We start from the raw sequence: 22,933 nt of genomic DNA, 5'->3' as shown, positions 1-22,933 counted from the left end.
CTAGAGCTCTCTTTCCTAGCTGGGAACAAATAATAATGGACTACGCTATCCTAGACTGCAGGTGACCATAGAGAGCCTCCTCTGAGCCCACCAAACTAAGGGATCCCCCAGTGAGGAGACTCCTCCATGAAGCTGTCCACTTTTTATATAAAAATGAAATAGCCTATGAAACAATAAGACAAAAAACTATCTGTAGAATATAAATTCAGTTTGTTAATATATTCTAGTCATATGTACACACATATTTATGCATCTATGAAAATGACTATCCATCCATTCATTCAGCAGATTTTTATTGAGCTCTTACTATATAGCCCTGGCATGATTCCAGGCTCTTGAAATATAACAACTAACAAAACAGATAAAAATTCTTGCCCCGTGGAGCTTAATTTCTAGTGTCATTCATCAGATTGTTAACAGTGGATATCTTTGAGTGTGCGAATTCTTAGTTATTTTCTTCCTACTTGTCAATATTACCTAAATTTTCTATAAAGAGCATATGTTATTTTTATAATCAGAAAAGAATTATTAATATACCTTCTTTTACCCACCACCAACATCACTACATCAGTGGCTAGCATTTCTGAGCACTTACCACGCACTGAGTATGTATTCACCCTTTTCACAGTGTGGAGAAGAGAAGAGGAGAAGAGAAGAGAAAGCTCTGGAGCCATATCTAGGTAATAGAAAATGTATATGTAATATACAAATGCCCTGTACATTTGTATATGTAATAGAAAATGTATATGTAATAGAAAATAGAAATGATCAAAACATATGAAAAAAAAAGTTGAAAGACTAATTACTATAGAAGACTTTTTGACGAGGAAAGACAGTCATCAAAGATAAACAACCATAAGCAGAGGTAGTTTTGCGGGCAAATTCCTTTAAACTTTCAAGGGATAGGGGAATCCCTGTTACTCAACTCTTCTAAAAACTGGAAAAACTCAGAAAACTTCCCAGTTTATTTTAGGAGGCTAACATAACTGTAATACCAACATTTGATAAAGTTTTATTGAAAATATTGTTATTGCTGAGAGAAACTAGTTAAATTCTGATTTCAGACTTTGAAGGAAATTGGTCTAATTGGCCAAGGAAAATCGTCCAATATGGGACGGTTTCAGCAGCAACTCAAAAGTCTGAAGTTTGAAGTCTCATCTAAATACCATCTAAATCAGATATATAAAAAATAAACAAATCTTATTTAAGATGAAATCAAAGATAAAACATAATATATTAGCAAACATTTTCAAGAACATATTAAAGAATTATGTTCCATGATATGGAAAGATTTATTTCAGGAATTTAAAATTTGTTCAACAGTTAATTAATATATTAAGAGAAGGAAAAAAGTTACTGAACCAGTGGATTCTCAAAATGCATTGGTAAAATTCATCAGCCATTCTGATTTTTTAAAAACTGGTACATGATCTAGGAAGAGAGAAAACATCCTTAAAATGTCAGAAATAAAAGGCAAATTTCATATAAAAGTGAGATAGACAAAAGACATCCCTGTTAAAGTCAGGAAAAAATCACCCCCATCCCCCTTTTCATCACTGTGATCCAACTCTAGTCTGAAGCAGAGAAGTAAAATACAGGGCATCAGGACCACCCCTGTTCCCTCCACACTGTGCCAGATAGGGCGGAATCTCCTTGATAGACCTTGAAGGATAGCCCTCCAGGATGTCCGTATGAGTCCACTGGAGCTGGCATATAATAATAGAATTGGAACTTATTTGCTGTCCCTGTTTTGGAATTCTAATCTACAAAAACAAATAAAAATAAGAGTTATAAATTTTAGGAAGGAAGAGATGTACAGATGTTCTGATTGCCTCTCTATCCAGATAATTCATGAGGATCATCTGCAGGTTGGCTGGATTTAGGACAATTGTATGAGAATCAATAACTTTCCTTTATATCAGTGGTTTTCAAACTTTATCTTGCATCAGATTGCAGAGCTTACCCCCAGAGTCCGGGTGGGGGGACCTGTGTATTTCATTTCTAATCCCAGGCGATGCTCATGCTTTCGGTCCAGGAACTATACTTTGAGTACCACAGCTTTATACCAAGAATAATCAGTTAGAACAGGTAATTTTTAACATCTAAAAAATGCCTAAAGTAAACAAAACAATGTGTAAGACCTTATAAAGCTTTATTGAAAGCTGTATTAAAGATAATATGAATAAATGGAGAGATCTATTTCCTCCATTACTGGATATTCTTGGATTAGGAATGTTCAATAGCATAAGGATATGAATTCTCCCCTATAAATTTAAAGCAATTCCAACCCAAATTCCGACTGCCATTTTGAACTTGACAAAATAGTATAAAATTAATCTGTAAGAATAAATGAAATGTGTGATTATTTCAGGAACAGATAGAGTAATGGAACAGGACAAAATCAGAAACTGACCTATGTATACATAGGGTTTTAGCATATGATAAAGATGATGTTTTAACTCAGAATCAACAACTTCCCTTTATATCGGTGGTTTATATCAATGAGGAAATTATAGATTATTTAATAAATAGTGTTGGGGCCATTGGATGGATAACTATTTAGGAAAATATAATATAGGCACTTTAGTTCAGATCATAAACAAAAATAACACCAGAATGTATTACAGAGTTAAACATGAATTCTTAAAACTCTAAGACAATTAAAAGAAGAAATTTTTGGCAATCTTGAGGTTGAAAGATGTTTTAAAGCATGATTATAAGCCCAAATCCACAGCAATGTGTCTATAACTTAGTATGGTCCTATTTTTGTAAATGATAAAAACTAATAGCAAGAAAGAACACAATAAACACAGTAGGAAAGGTTATATATCAAACTTCTGTTTATCTGGGTACAGGAGTACATCATGGGAGGGGTTTAATTTTTTACTTTCTATAACATGATAGCGATCTGAATGGTACTGGGGAGAGAAAATTGGGGGGAGATATGAGGCACAATTTTCTAGGGAAATTGACAGGGATTGGTGGCTGATTGGATGTGGGAGGGAGACCAAGCGTAGGAAATAATGGGGGAGGATAAAGTTTTTGCATAGAGGTGGAATGGGAATTCATTTTCAACATCTGAGTTTGAGGTTTCTGTAAGACATCTGAATGGAGATGTCCAATAGGCAGTTGAAACTACCTCCCAGACACTTGGGAGTCCAGGATTCTGGAACTGGGACTTGTCCCCAGAGACTTGGGCTTGGAGTACAGGGAGTTGGAGGGCATGGTCCTTGGACTGCAAATCCTGGAGCTAAGGTGACCTGAGAGAATAGGCAGACATATTGGTCAAGGTATCTTTCTGAGAAGGCTTGTGGATCAAGCATAGTCCAGGTGCGAGGCAACAGGTCAGAAACTGGGAATGCTGGACTAGAGCCAGAGGGTTCCACATGGTGATGAAAAGGAAAAGCTTAAAGAGATTTCCCAGCATGGAGGGAGTAGGCATGAGAAATTTTTAGAGTATTGCTGTCCAATAGGAGAAGTACAGTATGATTCAAATATGTCACCTTAAATTTCTAGCAGCTACATTTTAAAAAGTAAGAAGAAACAGGTGAAAGTAATTTTAATGATTTATTTTGTTTAACCTATCAGATTATTTAATATGTAACCAACATAACAATTATTAATAAAACATTTTCTGTTCTTATTGTCTTCAAAATTCAGTATCCTTTTTACACTTGCAGCACATCTCAATTTGGACTAGCCATATTTCAAGTGCTCCATCGCCACATGTGGCTAGTGGCTACCAGACTGAGAGCTCAGTTTTAGAGAATACTGGCTGGGAGGGGGAGCTGTTCAGGGTGTTGAACAGGACTCAATTTTTGATTCTGTATCTGGGGGTCAGGGTTGCTATTTAGGATGAGATAGAGATTTAGGAGTCATTAGTGTTGACTGTGGGCAAAACCATGTCCATCTACTAGGTTGCCTAAGAAGAGTGCTTTAAGTGAAGAGAAAATTAGGCTAAGTAAGAGTATGCCTGAGAAACATAATCATTTAGGTACCAGAGGAGAAAGAGAAACCTAAGAAGAAGAAGAAGAAGAAGGGAAAGCCAAAGAAACCAGGAGACAGCAATGGTACAAAGGCCAAGGAAGGTGAGTTTCAGAAAGTAGAGACAAGCCAATAATTCAGTATGTGGAAGCCACAAGGAGATGAACTATGTGCTAAAAATTAGTCTCTGTTTTTGATTAACTTGACTATCAAAGCCTTCATAAGAGCACTTTTATGGGGATATGGGGGCCGAAATCAAATTACACAGGATTGATCAATGAATGTAAGGTAAATAAAAAAACACAAAAGCAGACAACTCTTTCAAGATCCTTAATCTGAAGGGAAGAAAAGAGGGCCATCGCTAGAAAAGCACACAAAATCAAAACTAATTTTCAAAGGCAGGAGAGGTTCTAATATGTATGTATGGGTCATGGAGGAGGGGTCAGGAGAGAGGATGAGGTTGAGGGTCCAGGAAGTAGGGTTCCAGGAGGTACTTGATATAGCAAAGTCTGTCTCAGAGGACAACATGTTCCCGTATCCACCCAACATCCATTCACATTTCTTCTGGTAAACCACCTTCCCCTGAACTTAGTCTGTGAAATTCTAGTTGGGTTCATTCGAATTCTCCTATTTCCATGGAGGACATGTGGCCCAGGCCTACACGATCAATGAGAGCACAATTGTCCTCCCCAGATGTGGACTCATAACCAAAGTCAGGCAAAGAATATACCAATGAAATTTGGATCGAGGACTCTTTGTTCAAGTTATCAGGGAAGAAGACTTATTTTTTCCTGTTGGACTTGAAATTGGAATCATAGCTGGGAGCAGCAGCTACTCTCCTGTTGGGATGTGTAGCTTGAGCATGAAACCAACACACGAAGAAGAGTAGAGATGAGCTTGGAGATGGAGAGAAACCACGTCCTACTGACATCGTCTGGGCTCAGAGCAAGCTAGTCCTCCCTAAGGTAATTAATTATATAAGGTAATAAAGCCTTTTTGAGCTGAGTTCTCTCTTACAAGTAACTGAAATGTAGCTAACCGATACAATCTCTGAGGTAGAGGCAGTGGATGGGGGAAGATGTACAGGTGAAGGAATTAGCTTTGGCAAGAAGCCCCTGAGAGGACTTCCCCTCATTCCCTGAGAGGAAGAATAAAAGGATATGATGGTGGGTGTGGGAAAGAAGGCATGTCTGAGGGTTTCTGTTTTCTTTATGAAGTTGGGGACAAGTTCACTCAGAATTAGGAAGAGATGGTAGAGCAGAAAACTTGAGGAATGGTAAAGATATGGTATTGTTACAGCAGGCAGTGAGAGAGGAAACCAGTCACACACTTTGGAAAGAACTGCCAAGCAACGTTGCATCTCTAATATTTCTTGTGATAACAATTTTCAACTAAATAGACTTTATACCCATAATGCTCACTTGGAAGCAAGGCTTCACATGCAAACAAGCTTTGAGCCCAGGACTTACTTGTATTTATTATGCTGAAGGGAAGATGCCTTGAGGAAAATAAAGCTATTTTCAAATTTATTGTCAGCTGATTACCATAAAACCCAGGCAACTGAGAGTAAATGGTTTGTGTGCTGGAGAAGTGCTTGTGACTAGAAACACAGCAGTCTCTTTAGCCTTTGCTAAGCAGGCCCTGAACAAAACAAAACAAGGGATTGTTGGGGGGATTTCATTGATTCAAACATATGTGGCAGGATAATTTATGGTGATATTAATTTCTTAATTGTTCTTGCAGCAGTGGGAGAATTTAAAGAATGAAAAGGCAATGTTTCCATGTCCATTTCTGTGTGTGTTCCAAGGTCTAAGCTCTTTTTACTCCTTTGGGAGACTTACCACCTTTTAAGGAGTCAGTGTTTCAGGGGCCACCCTGAAGTCAACCCACTCAGGCTTTAGTATGAAAGGCCCATCAAAGAATCAATGCCATCCATGGAAATCGGAGAGTTGGGATCAACACTACTAGAATTTCATGGACTAAAATCAGGGGGAAGTTGTTCTTCCAAAGCAGGTGCACTGGTTCAGCAGAAGAAACGTGACCAGATGCTGGATGGCCAGAAGAGCAGGTTCCCTCTGAGAGGGGCTCTGCTGTGGCAAATATCACCTGGATCCCTCACTGCCTGAACCTCAACTTCATCCTCTGTCCCAGCCCCTCCTCCCTGACCCATATACATACAGACATTCTGGATTCTCAGTTGCCTTTGAAAACCAATCTTGATTTTAGTGTTGTTCTAGGTATGACTCTCTTTTCCCTAGAGCAGGAGAGACGCTGATACCTGGACAGGGAAGTGGGAGATGCCTAACTGGGGTTCAAGTTTGCGGGCTGATTCCAGGGCTTCTCTTACTAGCAGTTCCCCGGGTGGAGGGAATGGCTGCGTTGTGTAACTAGGGAGACCAGACACTAGGCTTGGCAAAGATTTCTGTGTCCAGTCTTGACAAGGAGTCTCCTGCCTTCAAGTGGACCCCAAAGCCAAAAGGCAAAGAGCAGAGTGAGTGACGGCCACGATGGTACTTCAGACCAGATATTCTGAACACTTCAGACCAGATGTTCAGGAAAAACCTGAAATGGTTTCTGTCTGTCTCAGGACGGCTGCTTCCCAAACTTAACTTAGTCTAAATTTCATACCAAGTGACAGTGACTAGCTTTTGGTTTGGACAAGGCTGTTTCTTGCCCTTGAGTGTTGCGGTGCGAAGTCGTGGCTGTTCCACATATGGACATTGAGTGCCAGGCACTGTGCTAAGCCACTCAGGGCGTTACGGCGCTGAACGAGGTCAGACCCACCCTTGAGACCTTAGAGCATAGCCCTGGCCTCTCCCTAAATATACCTTGATTCAATGATCAATATATGATCATGAGTCAAAGACACCTACCTTAGGGGAATGTGGGCTGTGCCTGAAAGTGTCATTAAACAAGACAGCTTATTTAAAAGCCCTCTATATTTTGTTATTCTTTTTCGAACAGGTATAACCATATCAGAGACCTACAATTGACTCTCTTTTGTTGTTTACTATTTCCTTATGTTTTAAAAGTGCTTAGTTTTCAGATAAGAGTCCAATGTTAGAGTAGGGGGAAAGTCATACCTCTGCCCTAAGTCTGGAGAAGGAGAACACGTGGAGAGTAGCCACAGTACTGTGGAAATGATTTACAAAAATGTAATGCCCGACATTGTTTTTCCTTCTGGAAACTGGCCAATTGGTGTGCCCTGGTTCCGCTCAGATGCACCAAATGAACACAGAATCAGCAAGCCAGGGAGTCTGCAGGTTCCCAGATGCTGCTGTTGGTGGAAGAGTGATTCTGTGGCTGCTCTACCATCTGGCCCATCACGCTCCTGTCAAGTTATGTTTTGCAGTGTCATCTGATGAAATTATGCAGCATGACATGGCAAGCTGTGATATAGTACTTGGGGAAAACGAATGGGTATCCCAGGTGACTCACCAGCAGCCCTGCTTCCTGAAGGCTTTTTTTTTTTTTTTCTCCTGCTGGTAAGAGAAGACTCAAGAAAGGAAGCAACTGCTGGATGTATCAGACCCAAAGCTATAAACAGAGTAATTTGAGATGTTCAAAAAAATAATAATATAAGCTTCAAAGCTACATATGGTCTTGTTCATGGAAGCAATTTAACTGGGAACCTTGTTTTGCTTTAAACGATTCATATTTTTACTTAGCCAAATCAATATGTGTCATTTTCTACAGATACTAAGCACGTAATAAAATTTCTTTCAACAGCCCATCATCTAGTTCGATGATCCAGAAAGAGATATTTTAGGCCAGTCGTCCTAAGTGGGCAGCATCAGCATGGCCTGGGAACTTGTTAGAAATTCATGTCCTTGGTCCCCACCCTGGACCTACTGAGTCACAAATCCTGGAGGTGGAGCCCAGCATTTTAACAAACCCTCTAAATGATTCTGATGCATACACACTACATTTAAGAAACACTCCTTAGGGAAAAAAGGGGGCTTTGAATGGATCATCTACTGCTTTGTGTTAAGCTTACTAATATGAAGGCCCAATACTGGGAAACCCAAAGATAATTGGAATCATTCCGAATGTTGTTTTAGATAAATAACTTGAGATAGTACAGAATTTTATATAAAACAAGCCAAGTTAACAATCTAGATCTCAGCTAGGGGAATAAGGCTGCCACTAGGTCCAACAATAAAAATATCACAAGCCAGTCCTGGGCCTACCCTGGCATTCAGAGATGCTGGAAGAAAAGGAAATTAGTTTCCCTCTATCCATTTATCAAAGAGTCATATAATAACAGCTGTGAGACTTTTCTCTCAACTTTGGCCTCAAATAGGACAGTGAACTTACTCCTGACATTAAAATGTCTACAGTGATGTCATTTTAATAGTAAGCTATGAAGATATATGTAAATAAGGTAAGCCACTTTTTGTGTCTTTGAATAGCAATTTAAAGTGCAATTATATTGAGATCAAGTCTTTTGTTAAATTATTTTTTAGTGCTTTGGGGACAACAGACCAAATACTCGTCAATATGTTATGAATTTCTGTTTAGAAGACGGAGAAAGTCTTTTCAATCATCCATTAGTTTCTTTTTCAGCCAGCCATTTGCCAAATGTCACTCCTCTGCAACTCGGAAGTCTGAAAATACAACTTCTGTGCCTGAGTTTTTTGTTTGCAAACTGTGCTCAAAAACTTAACAATAATACTTACCTTGTTTATCTGGGTCCATTTTAGGAATTTCTTGGAATAACAGATGGCAAGAAGGTCCCTGTAACTGGAAATGAACCAATATTTTAAGCAGGAGCTTTTGCAGTGGAATTGCCGGATGTGTCAGAGATATTTTAGGCCAGTGGTCCTAACTGCTGGGTGGGGAACAAAAAGGCAACTAAGCAAAGTCATTTCACCCGTGGGACGATGACTACAAGGTGTTCAGAGAGACTAAAAACTCCTGGGAGGGTATAAAATAAGGAAAGCAGGGAGAAGCTTCTTATACTGGTCATTTCTCTAGGGAAGCTGGAAACAAACTCCTGAAACTAATACGGTGAATACTTAGAACTTTTGAGGCATTATAATTTTAAGAGTGGACTGAACTCTCATTTCAAGAAAATGGAAATTTACTTGAATTTTTTTTTTTTTTTTTTTGGTGGTACACGGACCTCTCACCGCTGTGGCCTCTCGCGTCGCAGAGCACAGGCTCCGGACACGCAGGCTCAGCGGCCATGGCCCACGGGCCCAGCCGCTCCGCGGCATGCGGGATCCTCCCGGATCGGGGCACGAACCCGCGTCCCCTGCATCGGCAAGCGGACTCTCAACCACTGCGCCACCAGGGAAGCCCTTACTTGAATTGTGAAGGACAAAATTTGAAGCTCTCAGTGCTTGAATTTCTAATAGCACTACAGTGAATCATTCTACATACTAAGTATATGAAAAATACTATCCATTTGAACACCTTATCACATATATCTGTGTATTTCTGTGTGTCTGTGTGTGCATACAATTCAGTTTGCTTTCAACAAAAAGAATGGGTTATGCTATAATAGAACCTTAACACATTTCTAAGAATGACATTTCTTAATATGGATAGTTGAAAACTGCTTTTAAAAATTACATGGTAATTAAGCTTAGGTAGGACTTTTCCTCATCTTCTAATGAGTATATTAATTAAGGCACAAATTGTTGGGCACTTAAGTAACATTTTACAAAGAGAGAAACTAAAACAAAATTGATTACATTAGTTCTTTAAAAATATGATAGCAATAGTGAAAATACCAGACTTGCCCCAAACCAGGAAGGTTCCAAATATATTCAAGTAAGATTTGTTTTGAAAAGCTGTAACAAGGGCAATCAGGTTAGAATGCTTCTTGGTGTAGAAACACTTCCCCGAGCCCTTCATGAAGTCCCCAGGTAGGTGCAGAAGGGTCCAGTCTCCCATCCTGTCAACAGTGCACCTGGAGATACAATCTATCTGCGTCCACTCCAGGTACTTACCTTTCTTAGTTTCCTTGGGGAAGCAGTTTAGTCAAACATTCTGTAGAGGTTAGTCAGCAGTTTTGGAAGAAGGAAAAGTTGAGTACTAACAGATTTCCAGATGTGGCATTCCTATGGCGAGTGGATGCCTTGTTCTGACTGTCCAGCAACTACACACAAAACTGATATCGCAGCTGCACTGTTTTTAAGGGCTCACAGAAGTACATTCATTAGTAATAGAGATGCTGCATAATTTAAGACTACTGCTACATCTCTGTTTCAAAGGGCTATTTCAGTATTGATTTCGTGTGTGGGAGACACAAGTAAAACTTCTGGGTGCTGTTGAGAACAAGGGTTACCATAGAGATTAAGAAAGAGTCTGAAGAACTCCACATCCCAGGGAACAGCTACCTTACTAACCATCCCAGAGAAGAGTGACCTAGGGATGGAATCTAATTCATTTGATTATTAATTCTTTTAGAAATACAGAGGTACAATTACAGATTTTTTAAAGGCACCAAATATAATACAAGTCTTCAAAAGGATAATAATTTGTTATGAATGCACATTTCCTCTTAAGTTCTAAGTATAATCTGAAAATGTATGTTTTAAAGTTCAAATTAAAAATAAACCTGTTGTAATCCTAACAGACTTATTTTTTTCTAGTTACCATCTTTTTTTTTTTTATTTATTTACTTTTGGCTGTGTTGGGTCTTCGTTGCTGCGTGCGGGCTTTCTCTAGTTGCGGCGAGCGGGGGCTACTCTTCATTGTAGTGTGTGGGCTTTTCATTGCAGTGGCTTCTCTTGTTGCAGAGCATGGGCTCTAGGCACACGGGCTTCAGTAGTTGTGGCTCACGGGCTCTAGAGCGCAGGCTCAGTAGTTGTGGCTCACGGGCTCAGTTGCTCCGCGGCATGTGGGATCTTCCTGGACCAGGGCTCGAACCCGTGTCCCCTGCATTGGCAGGCAGATTCTTAACCACTGCATCACCAGGGAAGTCCCAGGCTTTTATTTTATTTTTTTTCCAGGTTTTTATTTTTAAAAAATAAAGTCATATCAACCAAATGTATTCGAACTTTACCATCAATGCCTTCAGGTGGCTGGAGACAGGTCATTCAAAAGGGCTGGAACCCAAAGCATAGGTATATTACTCCCTGAGCAGTACCTGGAGAGCCAGAATATCTGGGTCCATGCTCCCAACTGATGCTCCTAAAACAATTATGATAAGTGGTCACTAATCCGCTCCAGAATGTGCCATGAGAAAAATCAGTATGATCTCCAACGACAACCAATTTATCCCTTTCTTTTTGAAAAGTATTAGTATCACACTACTGGTTTCTTAAAAACAGAAACTTGGGACATTTTTAAAAATGAAAGTTGATTAGTAATGGGGCAAAAATGGGATCAAGGGGAGGGAGGAAAATGTATCATTTGTTTTTCTCTATATGAATTCTGTTGATATTCTGGGAGGAGATAAGACAATGTAGGAAGAGAGAAAGTCTTTCTCATAGGAAATCTGTATCTGTTTGAGTGCTACAGACTCAAAGTTGAGAACATATTTAGAAGTTTTGTATTTCATTATATCTGCATCAAGACATAACATAATATCTGAGGTGCTGGCAATAGAGGGAGGTTGGAATGTTTTCCTGAATGCTGTCATGTTGAGATTTGAGCATATCTCTGGCACTGATTAATTACATGGGTCAAAAACTTCGCATCAAAAAAAAAAGTTGTCTGAAGTTCCAGGCAAAATGATATAATTAAGTAGACAAGTGTTTAAGTACATGAGAATGAACTAGGGGTTGTTGGAAAGTAATTTAAGCAAATGGGCAATTGATAGTCCTGAGCTCTCAGCCTGGCTGATTTTGGACAGCTGAGATGAAAGATCGAGGACAGTTTTGGTTTCACTTACTTCTCTTAACTGGAAAATTTTAATTACCGTTGCACCTCCTGGTTCAAGCTCAGATAGACTTAATCTCATTAAGACTTTCTTTTCTTTTTCGTAGTATGTTTTGGGTTATAAATCAAAGCAAGTTATTACAATTTTACAATATTATAGGTAACTGACAAGGGGACACTTTTTACTAGTATGGCAGTAATTTCTGTAAATCAAAATTTTGTAATTGACACTGTCTTTACCTTCTGAAACAGAGTAGCTCTACCCTGAGGAAGCAGGTGAGAAGAGGGTTCAATCTCTCTATACAATCGCACCTTGCTCTGGTTTAGACAGACTCCACACCAACCAGAAACTGGGTGACTGTTCCTTATCGTGCATGGGTACTGTTTTGTGAGGCAGCCGTTTTCTCTTCAGTATCTGATAGCTCTTTACACATGCATCTGAAGACTCTAACTTCCAAGAGAGAAAGAAGAGCCTTGACACATCTTACCCTAAAATGTCTAGGTAGTCCCTTACATAAATTACAGGATAATTTTATATACATATTTACATACACGATGAACAGTTTTAACAAATCAAGTTACTAAAATTGACTCAAGAAGAAATAGAGAAAAGAGAACCTTTGTGAACTGTGGGTGGGAATGTAAATTTGTACTGCCATTATGGAAAACAATATGGAGATTGATCAAAAATTTAAAAATAGAGCTATCATGTCATCCAGCAATCCTACTGCTGGCTATATAGCCAAAGGAAATAAAATCAGTATCTCAAAGATATATCTGCACTCCTATGTTCATTCCAACGTTATTCACAGTAGTCAAGATATGGAAGCAACCTAAATGTCTGACAGTGGATGAATGGATAAAGAAAATGTGACGTATATATATAACGGAATATTACTTAGCCTTACAAAAGAAGGAAATCCTGCCATTTGGGACAATATGGATGGGCCTGGAGGATATTATGCTAATTTGAAATAAGCCAGACACAGAAAGACAAATAGCACATGATCTCACTTACACATGGAATTCAAAAAGAAAAGAAAGAAAAAGTCTACCTCAAAGCAACAGAGAGTAGCATGGTCGTTCCCGGTTACCAGAGGCAGAAGATGGTGGAGGACATGCAGGGAAGCGGGTAGACATTGATCTAAGGGTACAAACTCATTCTTCGTGCTTTCCTGAGGTCTTCCAGGACCACCCTATCTGAAGTAGCTTCAACATATAACTCCATTTTATTCATAACTATTAGCACAACCTGTGGTCATCTTGGTTCTTTATTTGTTTACTGATTTATCATTGTTTTCTCTACTAGAAAGCAAGCTCCTCAGGGGCAGGAATAAGAGCTCTTTTGTCTTGTTTGTTCATGTGTGATACTGTGACTCATAATAAGAAAAGTATATTTGGGGGCTTCCCAGGTGGCGCAGTGGTTGAGAGTCTGCCTGCCGATGCAGGGGACACGGGTTCGTGCCCCGGTCCGGGAAGATCCCACATGCCACGGAGCGGCTGGGCCCGTGAGCCATGGCCGCTGAGCCTGCACGTCTGGAGCTTGTGCTCGGCAACGGGAGAGGCCACAACAGTGAGAGGCCCGTGTACCAGAAAAAAAAAAAAAAAAAAAAAAAGGAATATATATTTGGATTTTGTCCCTTTGTCCCCTTTCTGGCACTGAGCTCCTAAAACCCTTGGAATTTCCTAAGGGATGAAAGTGATAAATTGCCTTTTATTATGTTAATGAGGTGACTTTTGGAAGCACTTAAGGATAGGGGGCTGGTTACCAGAGGAACCAACCACCGGCTTAGCAGGTTAGAACTTTAAGTCTCACCCCTTTGACCTCTGGGGAGGGGAGAGGGGCTGGAGGTTGCAGCAATTGCCAATGACCAATGATTTAATCCATCATTCCTACAATGAAGTTTCCATAAAACCCCAAAAGGACGGGGTTCAGAGAGCTTCCAGGTTGGTGAACACTGGTGAACACATGGAGATTTGGGAAGGGTGGCATGCTGGGGAGGGCATGGAAGCTTTGCAACATTTCCCCGTATATTGCCCTGTGCTTCTCTTCCATCTGGCTCTTGAGTTATATCCTTTTTAAAACAAATTGTTAATTTGTTAAGTAAAATGCTTCCCTGAGTTCTGTGAGTTGCCCTAGGAAATTAATCTAACCCAAGGAAGGGATCTGATCTACAGCCATTGGTCAGAAGCACAGGTGACAACCTGGCCTTTTGATTGGTGTCTGAAATAGTATGTGTGTGTGTGTGTGTGTGTGTGTGTGTACTGGGGGGCAGTCTTATAGAACTGAGCTCTTAGCCTGTGGGATCTGACCCTATCTCCAGGTAGATTGTATTAGAATTGAGTTGGATCGCAGGACATGCAGCTGATGTCAGAACATTGTTTAGTGGTGGGAAAGACCCCTACACTTCAGAATTAGGAGCAGAATTATACTCTGTATCCTCAGTGTTTGCTTCCCATACTGTATGAGCCATTGCAAGCATCCAAGAAATGTGTTGAATAAAATCAATCAGGAGAGACTCGTTCGCATTGTGCATGGAGTGCCCCGCCTATGATCTATGTTGCATATTGCTTTCCTGTGGAGATGAAAGTTAATTATAGTCTGATGCTCTCGGATTTCCAAATTATTTAAATACTTCTCCTTGTTCTGACTCCAAACCTTCTGATTATAATCTGTGTCTCCAAGTAGCTTGCACAGGAAGTGAAGTCACTCTCAGGGCTGTGGACATCTGCTCTCCTGGATAGGTTCTATTTTAAATCTAAGACTAATAAATTGGCATTCTTGTTCTATCATTAGTCTTGGTTGGTTTTGTGAGGATCATTAATAGTGCCCACACACTATACTTCTGATTGTGCAAGGATGAAGAATAGGTTTTGGTGGTGGATTCTACCAAGGTAATATCATCCTAGGAGATAACCTACTCACTTCCTTGGAGACTTACTGGTTTTCCTTTTTTATGGATACTTCAAAAAATAATAATGAGTACTGTCAGAATTTAGAAGAGAGGGACAAAAACATACATTGATTGATTGCAATTATATGTCAGGCATTATTCCAGGTGCTTAGAAAACAGAGAATGGATGACGATCCTGCCATTTTAGTATGGGAGATGGACAATATGATAATAACATATGAACAAACAATAATATTGATTATTGTAAATGCTATGGAATAAAATGAAAAGTAGAGCAGGATAAGGGGGTTTAGATATGGCTGAATATTACAGTCTTTCATAGTGTGGCATGTGTAGACTCCATTAAGAAAGTGAAATTTGAGCAAAGATGTGAAGGAAGTGAAGGTGTTCGCTAAGTACCATTTAGAGAAAGAGTGTTCCAGGTAGAGGCTCTGGGGTGGGAGTCTGCCTGGCAGATGTAAATTGTAGCTAAGAGGCCAGTGTGGCCAGAGCAGACTGGGATCAGCAGGGAGGAGAGGAGTAGGAAAGATCTGAGGGATGCAAAGGTGGGGTGGGAACAGGCCAATGTAAGGACTTGACCTTTACCCCTTGACCTTGATCTTTACTCTCAGTAGTAAACTGAGAGCCTCTACAGGCTTTTAAACATAGATGAGATACTACCTGATTTACAGGAGAATATTTTGAAGTTAGCGCCAACAGGACTTCCTAAGAGATTGGGTGTAGAATGTGAGGGAAAGAAAAGTAAAGGACGACTCCAAGGGTTTTGGTTTGAGCAGTTGGGAGGATGAAGTTCCCCTTCACTGAGATTTTGAGGGAGGAACAAGTTTGAGGTGTGAGATGTTGGAATAAAAGGGAAATTTGGGGCTTGTTAACTTATTTGCCTATTTGCAATTTAACTAGGAATCTCAAGTAGAATAGAGGAGTATCAAGTTTGGAAGAGAGGACAGCTTGGAGGTATAAATTTGGGAGTTACCTACACACAGATGGTATGTAAAGCCATGCAACTAGATGGAATTATTAACAGATGAGTGTAGATAGAGGAGATAATCAAGGATAGACCCTTGGGGCACTCCAACCTTACGAGAGGACAAGAGGAGGAACCAGCAAAGGAAACAGAAAAAGTGGGACACCTCATGGGGATGAATTAGGAAGAAAACCAAGAGAGTGCTGTGCGCTGGAAGGTAAGTGTAACCGAGAGAAGGAAATGATCCACCATGTCAAACACTGCTGATAGGTGAAGTCTGTATGAGAACTACAGACACATCCTGGGATTCTTCAGTCATCGCAGTAACTTCTGGGGGCTGTGGGTGTAAACTTGACTTGATGGCATTACTCGAGTGTGACTACTGCATGCTGTTCTTTGGCAAGAGACACTCGGGCCTGGGGCCACTTTCCCTGAGACTGAGATAAGTAGTGTACCTACACGGAAGGAGGAAACCGTGGCTCTGCAAAACCCTTGCTTACGGCCCCTTTGTATAGAAACCATGCTTCCTTGGACCAAATGAGAAACTTGTGATTAGAGATTCCTGAGGGCTTATAATTTCTGCCCAGAAGAAATTAATCTAAGGCGCAGAGCAGCTGCTCAGGCTTGGGAGGGTTACGGGTTTTGCTTCCAGCAGCTCAGCTGTAAGCTTGGGTAACCTTTCTGTGTCCTCTGGAGAATGAGTAAGTGTGCAGCTCTGGGCCAGGACCATTTTTAGACGTAAAGATGCTCATGTTAAGGCCAAGAAAGGAGCAAATGAAGGTTATAGACGACATTTCCCACCTGGTAGGAGTAGAGGGAGGAAAAGGCTCTTTAACTTATTTCTGTCGGTTGGAATCCCACAATTTTCATCTCTCTGATATAAAAAGAAATGATCTGGCCAACAGAGGGAAGGTCACCCCACTGTGTCAGACCTAAAGTAGCTTCAGTGAGATAAGATTCTAGGTGGGGCAAATGGTCTATGCAAATGTGGTGGGGCAGCAAACCTTAGGCTCACAGGATTGTGGTGAACCAGTTTGGATGACATTAAGACGTCCTAAAACAACACGCTGGTAAGTGTGGAGAGGAATCCTGCAGTCAGAAAGTGAAATTCAGACTAAAGTACCAAGACTGTAGATGTGGATAAAGGGAATTGGGGAGGTAGCTGACTTAGGAGGTGACCTCCCATCGGCTGGAGCAGTGGTTGTGAAAATGTGGTCCGCAGATCAGCAGCATCAGTGTCCCCTGGGAACTTGTGAAGAATGCAAGTTCTCAGGCCCCACATAAGACCTGCTGAATCAGAAACTCTGGAGATGGGGCACAGCAATCTGTTTTTAACAGGTGATTCCGATTCATGCTGATGCTGAAAACCACTTGTCCATTGAGCTAGGCTGATGACATTTACTCACTGGAATTGACTATTAAAAACATGAAAGCATATACACACCATAATACATAAAATAGATAACCAACAAGGACTTACTGTATAGCACGGGGAACTATATCAATATTTTTTAATAACCTCTAAGGGAAAAGAATCTGAAAAAGAATATATATATGCATATATGTATAACTGAATCACTTTGCTGTACACCTGAAACTAACACATTGTAAATCAACTGTACTTCAATAAAAAAAATAAAAATAAAAAGGAAATTAAAATATAAAAAAATATGAAAGTCAATACAGGTTTTGAACCTGACTGAGTGGGAGAATTGTCTAAATTATCTAAATATATTTCTGATTCATTCCACTAGAACAAATGACAATAAAAAAGTGAAAGATATTTCTCGATCAAGTTATGTAGCTTTTGGCTGTAAGTATATATAGGCATATATATAAGTATGTACTTGTTGGATGTAAGTAACAGAAACCACAACTCACAGGGGCTTAAACCATAAAGTTATTTGTTGTTTATTGGACAGGAATTCTGAAGGTGGTCCAGGGTTGGCTCAGAGGCTCTTTGAAGTCATTGAGGCCTTGGGCTCAGGCACCAGGCTTTTTCTATCCTTCTACACTGCCACTCTCCTGGTGGCACCCTGCTGGTGATGTCTCACCTCATGGCCACAAAATGGCTGCCCAAGCTGCAAGCGTTAGGTCCTGGTGGAGAAGCATTTTAAGCAGGAAGGAAGTAGGTGGAAGTCAAAGTGATTTCTCCTTGCATACCATTCATTCATTCATTCATTCATTCATTCCCTCTTTCTCGCTGCCTTCCACACCCTCTCTCTCTCACACATACACACATCCCCACTGGAAGACGATTCCTCCTTATGTATCACTGCACAAAACTGGGTCACATGCCTAACCCTAGACCAATCACTGGCAAATGGGACTAGCTAAGATCTATCAAGATTCATGGCCTAGAGTTGGGCCCACTGCCCATCCCAACAAAATCAGAGTTCTGTTAGTCAAGAGAATGGGAGCAGGGCTGTAGGGAGGGCAACTAAGAGTGCCTGCTACAGTCACAGGATATGTACACTTAACCTATATTTCAGTGACCAATAATTACTTTATTCATTTAATGCCTTTCTCTGTCATATTCTAAAAGTTCTACTGAATATTCTTCCCTCATGCCTTTATCATGACAGTTTTAATAACATGGAGAAATTATTTTTTAATAATCTCACATTAAAGTTACTCCTAATGGGAAGACCAGATTTGAGATTTCCCAAGTTGGGTCATTACAAATAATAAGCTACTGTGAGAGCTAGTGTATCAGCTGAAAAATGAACAAACAAACAAAAACAAAATAGTAATTATCTGAAAGATATTATTTTTGAAATGGCACCCTCATTATTTTTCAACAAATATCAAGCACGTATAATTCCATATCTTTTATTAATTTTGGACAAATGTATGGTAGTAGGTATAGTGGTTAAAATCACTTTGTTCTCTTCTCCGATGGGAGTCTATCCTGGACCATCCTGGTCATCCCATAGTGGTTCAAACAAGCGATTGTTCAGATTCATACTGGGAAGTACAGCCTGCTGGGGATGGGGCTGAATATTTCCTACAGTGTCCCTAGAGAGGAGAAACTCTGCCCATGTCTCTCTCTAACCCCTTCCTAGATGTCCAGCTATTGGAGAAGCAGCGATTATCTGATTGGTCAGGGCTTGACACCCACTGGGAAGAGTCTCACTAAAGGGCAGGGCTACTGGATTGAAAGGTGATTGTGTTCATGGTTGTATTCTCTGTTCAGACTTTTCCTCTTGGTTCTGGCTGATAACTGATGGGCATAGCTGACTCCAGGGGAATGGAACAGGAAGCTTTGCTCGAGTTTCTTAGTCTGAGTCGCACGTTCTAATCGAGCTCAATTTTACCGTGAAGAAGCCCTGTGTGCTGACGGGCAACTGCCACATGCCCCACTGTGTGTTGTAGAGCACCAGGGGATTTCCCCTCCAGTTACTGTTTTTTGTGGTCTCACCCCTTTGGTTGAGAGCCCCACAAGAAGGGACAGAGGAAGTGGTAGGATTAGGGCACAAAACCTCACCTGAAGTCCTTAAGTTTTCTTCATAATAAATGAGGTGCTGACTTCGGAAATAAGCCAAAGTTAGTCATGGTTTTAAAATCATCCATTTTATTATGATGGTATAGAAGCAACGCAGAAGCATCTGAAAGCTCCCTGAGTAACTTGTAACTTGTACCTGAAACACCATTTAAAACTACAGAGAGGGGCTCCCCCGGTGGCTCAGTGGTTGAGAATCCACCTGCCAATGCAGGGCACAAGGGTTCGAACCCTGGTCCGGGAAGATCCCACATGCCGCGGAGCAACTAGGCCCGTGAGCCACAACTACTGAGCCTGTGTGTCTGGAGCCTGTGCTCTGCAACAAGAGAGGCCGCGATAGTGAGAGGCCCGCGCACCGCGATGAAGAGTGGCCCCCGCTTGCCGCAACTGGAGAAAGCCCTCGCACAGAAACGAAGACCCAACACAGCCAAAAATAAAGAATTATTAAAAAAAAAAAAAACAAAAAAACTACAGAGAAAGCACAGGTATTGGCAATTTTTAACATCACTCCTGGTCTTTCAAAAGTTCCTAACTGGCCTTTGTAAACGGTCTTATTAGCTCAAAATATATGAGCAGATGGGTATGACTCCTACTACTTTAATAAAATACTGTAATTTTCTTCTTAAACCATGCAATTATAAGGTAAAATATTATGCTTTTCTTTTTTTTTTTTTTTTTTTTTGTGTGTGTGTGTGGTACGCGGGCCTCTCACTGCTGCGGCCTCTCCCGCCACGGAGCACAGGCTCCGGACGCGCAGGCCCAGCGGCCATGGGTCACGGGCCCAGGCGCTCCGCGGCATGTGGGATCCTCCCGGACCAGGGCACGAACCCGCGTCCCCTGCATCGGCAGGCGGACTCTCAACCACTGCGCCACCAGGGAAGCCCTGCTTTTCTTTTAAAATTCCATTTACTCAGGCTACATATGGTGTCAAGAAACAGAAATCTACTCAATACAGACTAAACTAAAAGCAAATCCAAGGAAAAGCAATACACAGCCGGTTCTTATGATGGCGGTAAACCTGACGGGCTCTGAAGATCTCACAGGCAGAAGTTGGTGGCCTTCTTTTGTTCGCTACCATTACCATCACTCAGACACCAACTTACTCATTTTTTCTCAGTTCAAATCTTTTGAGAGAGCAAGAGAAAACTCTGATTGGTTCTCCTTGAGTCAGGTGTAACCATTCTGGCCCAATCAGCTGAGGTCAAGGTGGTAAGGACATCTGAGCAAACAGGGCCACCTAGGCCCATGTCTTAGGTATGGCCTGCGGGAGAAACAGGTTCTCTCAGAAGGATGTGTGGGCAAGGATGCAATGGCTGACAATTTTGTTTTTCAATTTTATTTTAGTGTAGTTTAAAAAGCAGCAGTTAGCACCACACTATTTAGAGAGAGTGCAGTAATAAGCAAACATATAAATGGATACAAGTAACAGAAAATGACTGAACTCTGACTTTTTGTGTGTGTGCTGTCACTGTTATTTAATTGTCTCACATAATGTTATCCAAGACTGAAGTAAACCTTTCGAATTATTCTTCTCTAAATACAGACATTTATGGGTCTTTCCATATTTATTACACTACCAAATAATTTTATAGTTGATCTAATTCGATCTGCTACTGCTCCATAGTTTTGCCTTCAGAATCTGTAAAAGGAAGGAAATGAAACAATGTAACTATTTTAAAAATATGTTAGTAACATGTTTTTATTAGCTTTTCTTTGGCTACCCTTTTCCTTCTGTTTACTGGATTCCTGTATTCAATCTGAGTCAATAGCTGAGGGAGTGCATGTGTGAGAAGGATCCTATGAGGGGAATCAAGCTACATGATCATCATTAGACAGTTTCGTATCAAAACGAAATTCTGGCCACTTTCCTGACCTTAATCTATGTCTATGTGCCAGCTCTCTTGGCTCCTTTGCTTCTCATTTTGAAATTTTTTAGCAGCTATATTGTCAGTTCCGTTTCCTCTTTTGGCCCTACTTTTCCTCTATGCACCAATTCTAATTCCCCATAGCTAGCCCCACGCCAAAGCCCATCACACTGTACATTTTCAGACTGGAAGGTGCAATGGATCTATTAATCTTATTGGATATTTAAATGAAAGTGTGGAGCCATGGGTGAATATCTTGACTGGTCAACCACAAAGAAACCTACATCTGCCTTGTTTGCATAAAATATCATGACAACTCAATTACGATCTTTGAAAATCTGGACCTGCAGATATACTTGTGTCCGTTTCCTCACTTACTCATTCTGAGGGGAGGATTCGGTTGTCACTGTTAAATATAAAAGTAGGAAGCTAAGCTCTAGAGAATCAGCAAACATGGCTGAATTTCTGGGGATGTGGGAACGCGGAGGGTTTGAGAAGAATCATATCACAGGGACACTTGACCTCTTCTACCCAGTTCCATTTATAAAAGGAAAGTCCACTTTTTTTTTTTTTTTTTTTTTTTTGCGGTACACGGGCCTCTCACTGCTGTGGCCTCTCCTGTCGCAGAGCACAGGCTCTGGATGCACAAGCTCAGTGGCCATGGCTCACGGGCCCAGGCGCTCCACGGCATGTGGCATCCTCCCGGACTGGGACACGAACCAATGTCCCCTGCATCGGCAGGCGGACTCTCAACCACTGTGCCACCAGGGAAGCCCGAAAGACCACCTTTTAACATTAATGTTTGTCTACCAGCTACCATGTGTGTGTTCTTGACTTTGTGACTTTTCAGAGCTGGTTTGAGGAATCAGATCTAAAAAATCTACTGCAGTATATAGAGAATTAAAAGAACGGAGTTTTTTTAGTATTTAAAGGACACTGAGTTTTGCAGTTATTTTAATTTTTTCCTTTTTCCTTCTACTCCAAGTTTCTCTGAATGCCTTGTCCTCTTTGAAAGTTGCAAGATGCCAGATCACTTCTATATGGCATCATGGATAAGCCACTGTCAGGGGCAAACGGGTGTCTAGCCAAACGGCTCAGTGTACCATCTTTCTACCAACTTCCCAGGGAAACCTTGGTCCCCACAAGATAAATCACTGGCAATGTTTCAGTGTTTGCCAGCTCCCTCCTGTACACAGAGTTTTAAGTAAAGAAGTAGTAAAGATGGAAACAGATTATTATTATCTTCTAGATATACAGGTCGTATAGGCAGATTTAGAAAATATATAAGCCTATATACAAATATATACAAGATACATATATGTATGCATGTATAAAAATTCCCAGGTTTTCCCTGTTAAAGAGAATTCTAACTTGGACTTGTCAGGGTCTTCCTTTCACCCACATTCTGAGGAGGATCCTGACTTGCCATGTCAGCTATTTTGAGCTTTGTAATGAAGGATTGAGAAGAAAAGGTGAGAAGGATGAGACATAGAGGCTGGAGCTGAACTTATTGGGGAGAGTTTGAGGTGAGTATGACATGGAAGCAATTTCAGCATTAAAAAAAAATTTGCTTCCATCTTTTATCCCTCCTTCAAAGTGTTTATGAATAAAAGAAACAGTGTTATTTCAAAATTACTTCGGTTGCTGGACTGTGTTCTCTGACCACAGGGTCATTCTCTAAGACTGGACGATGTGTGTCATGACCATTAGCACCAGGCAGATTGCCTATCACTTGACAGACTTACCATCTGACAAAATTAGATCTTTTTCATCATCTGGCATTAGATCAGAAAACAAATCTTTATACTCTGAAACTAATATTAGATAAAACATGGTGGTTTAGAATATAACTAACAGCCCATGAGATGTT

At 40.7% G+C, this 22,933-nt stretch overlaps 2 protein-coding genes across 2 annotated transcripts in view; both read right to left on the bottom strand.

The window, feature by feature from the left end:
• DYTN (dystrotelin) overlaps nucleotides 1-8,682 on the bottom strand; it is a 50,924-nt gene extending 42,242 nt beyond the window's left edge. The window contains exon 1 of the mRNA XM_032636648.1: nucleotides 8,664-8,682. Coding sequence (XP_032492539.1) covers nucleotides 8,664-8,682 — 19 coding nt within the window. The remainder of the gene's footprint in view (nucleotides 1-8,663) is intronic.
• Nucleotides 8,683-20,578: 11,896 nt separating this feature from the next.
• Nucleotides 20,579-22,933, bottom strand: part of MDH1B (malate dehydrogenase 1B) — a 28,965-nt gene continuing 26,610 nt past the window's right edge. Inside the window, exon 11 of the mRNA XM_032637738.1 lies at nucleotides 20,579-20,837. Coding sequence (XP_032493629.1) covers nucleotides 20,809-20,837 — 29 coding nt within the window. The 3' untranslated portion in view covers nucleotides 20,579-20,808. The remainder of the gene's footprint in view (nucleotides 20,838-22,933) is intronic.

The sequence above is a fragment of the Phocoena sinus genome, chromosome 7 (assembly GCF_008692025.1).
Source record: "Phocoena sinus isolate mPhoSin1 chromosome 7, mPhoSin1.pri, whole genome shotgun sequence".
Lineage (NCBI taxonomy): Eukaryota > Metazoa > Chordata > Mammalia > Artiodactyla > Phocoenidae > Phocoena > Phocoena sinus.
This window is presented reverse-complemented; position numbering and strand designations above follow the sequence as displayed.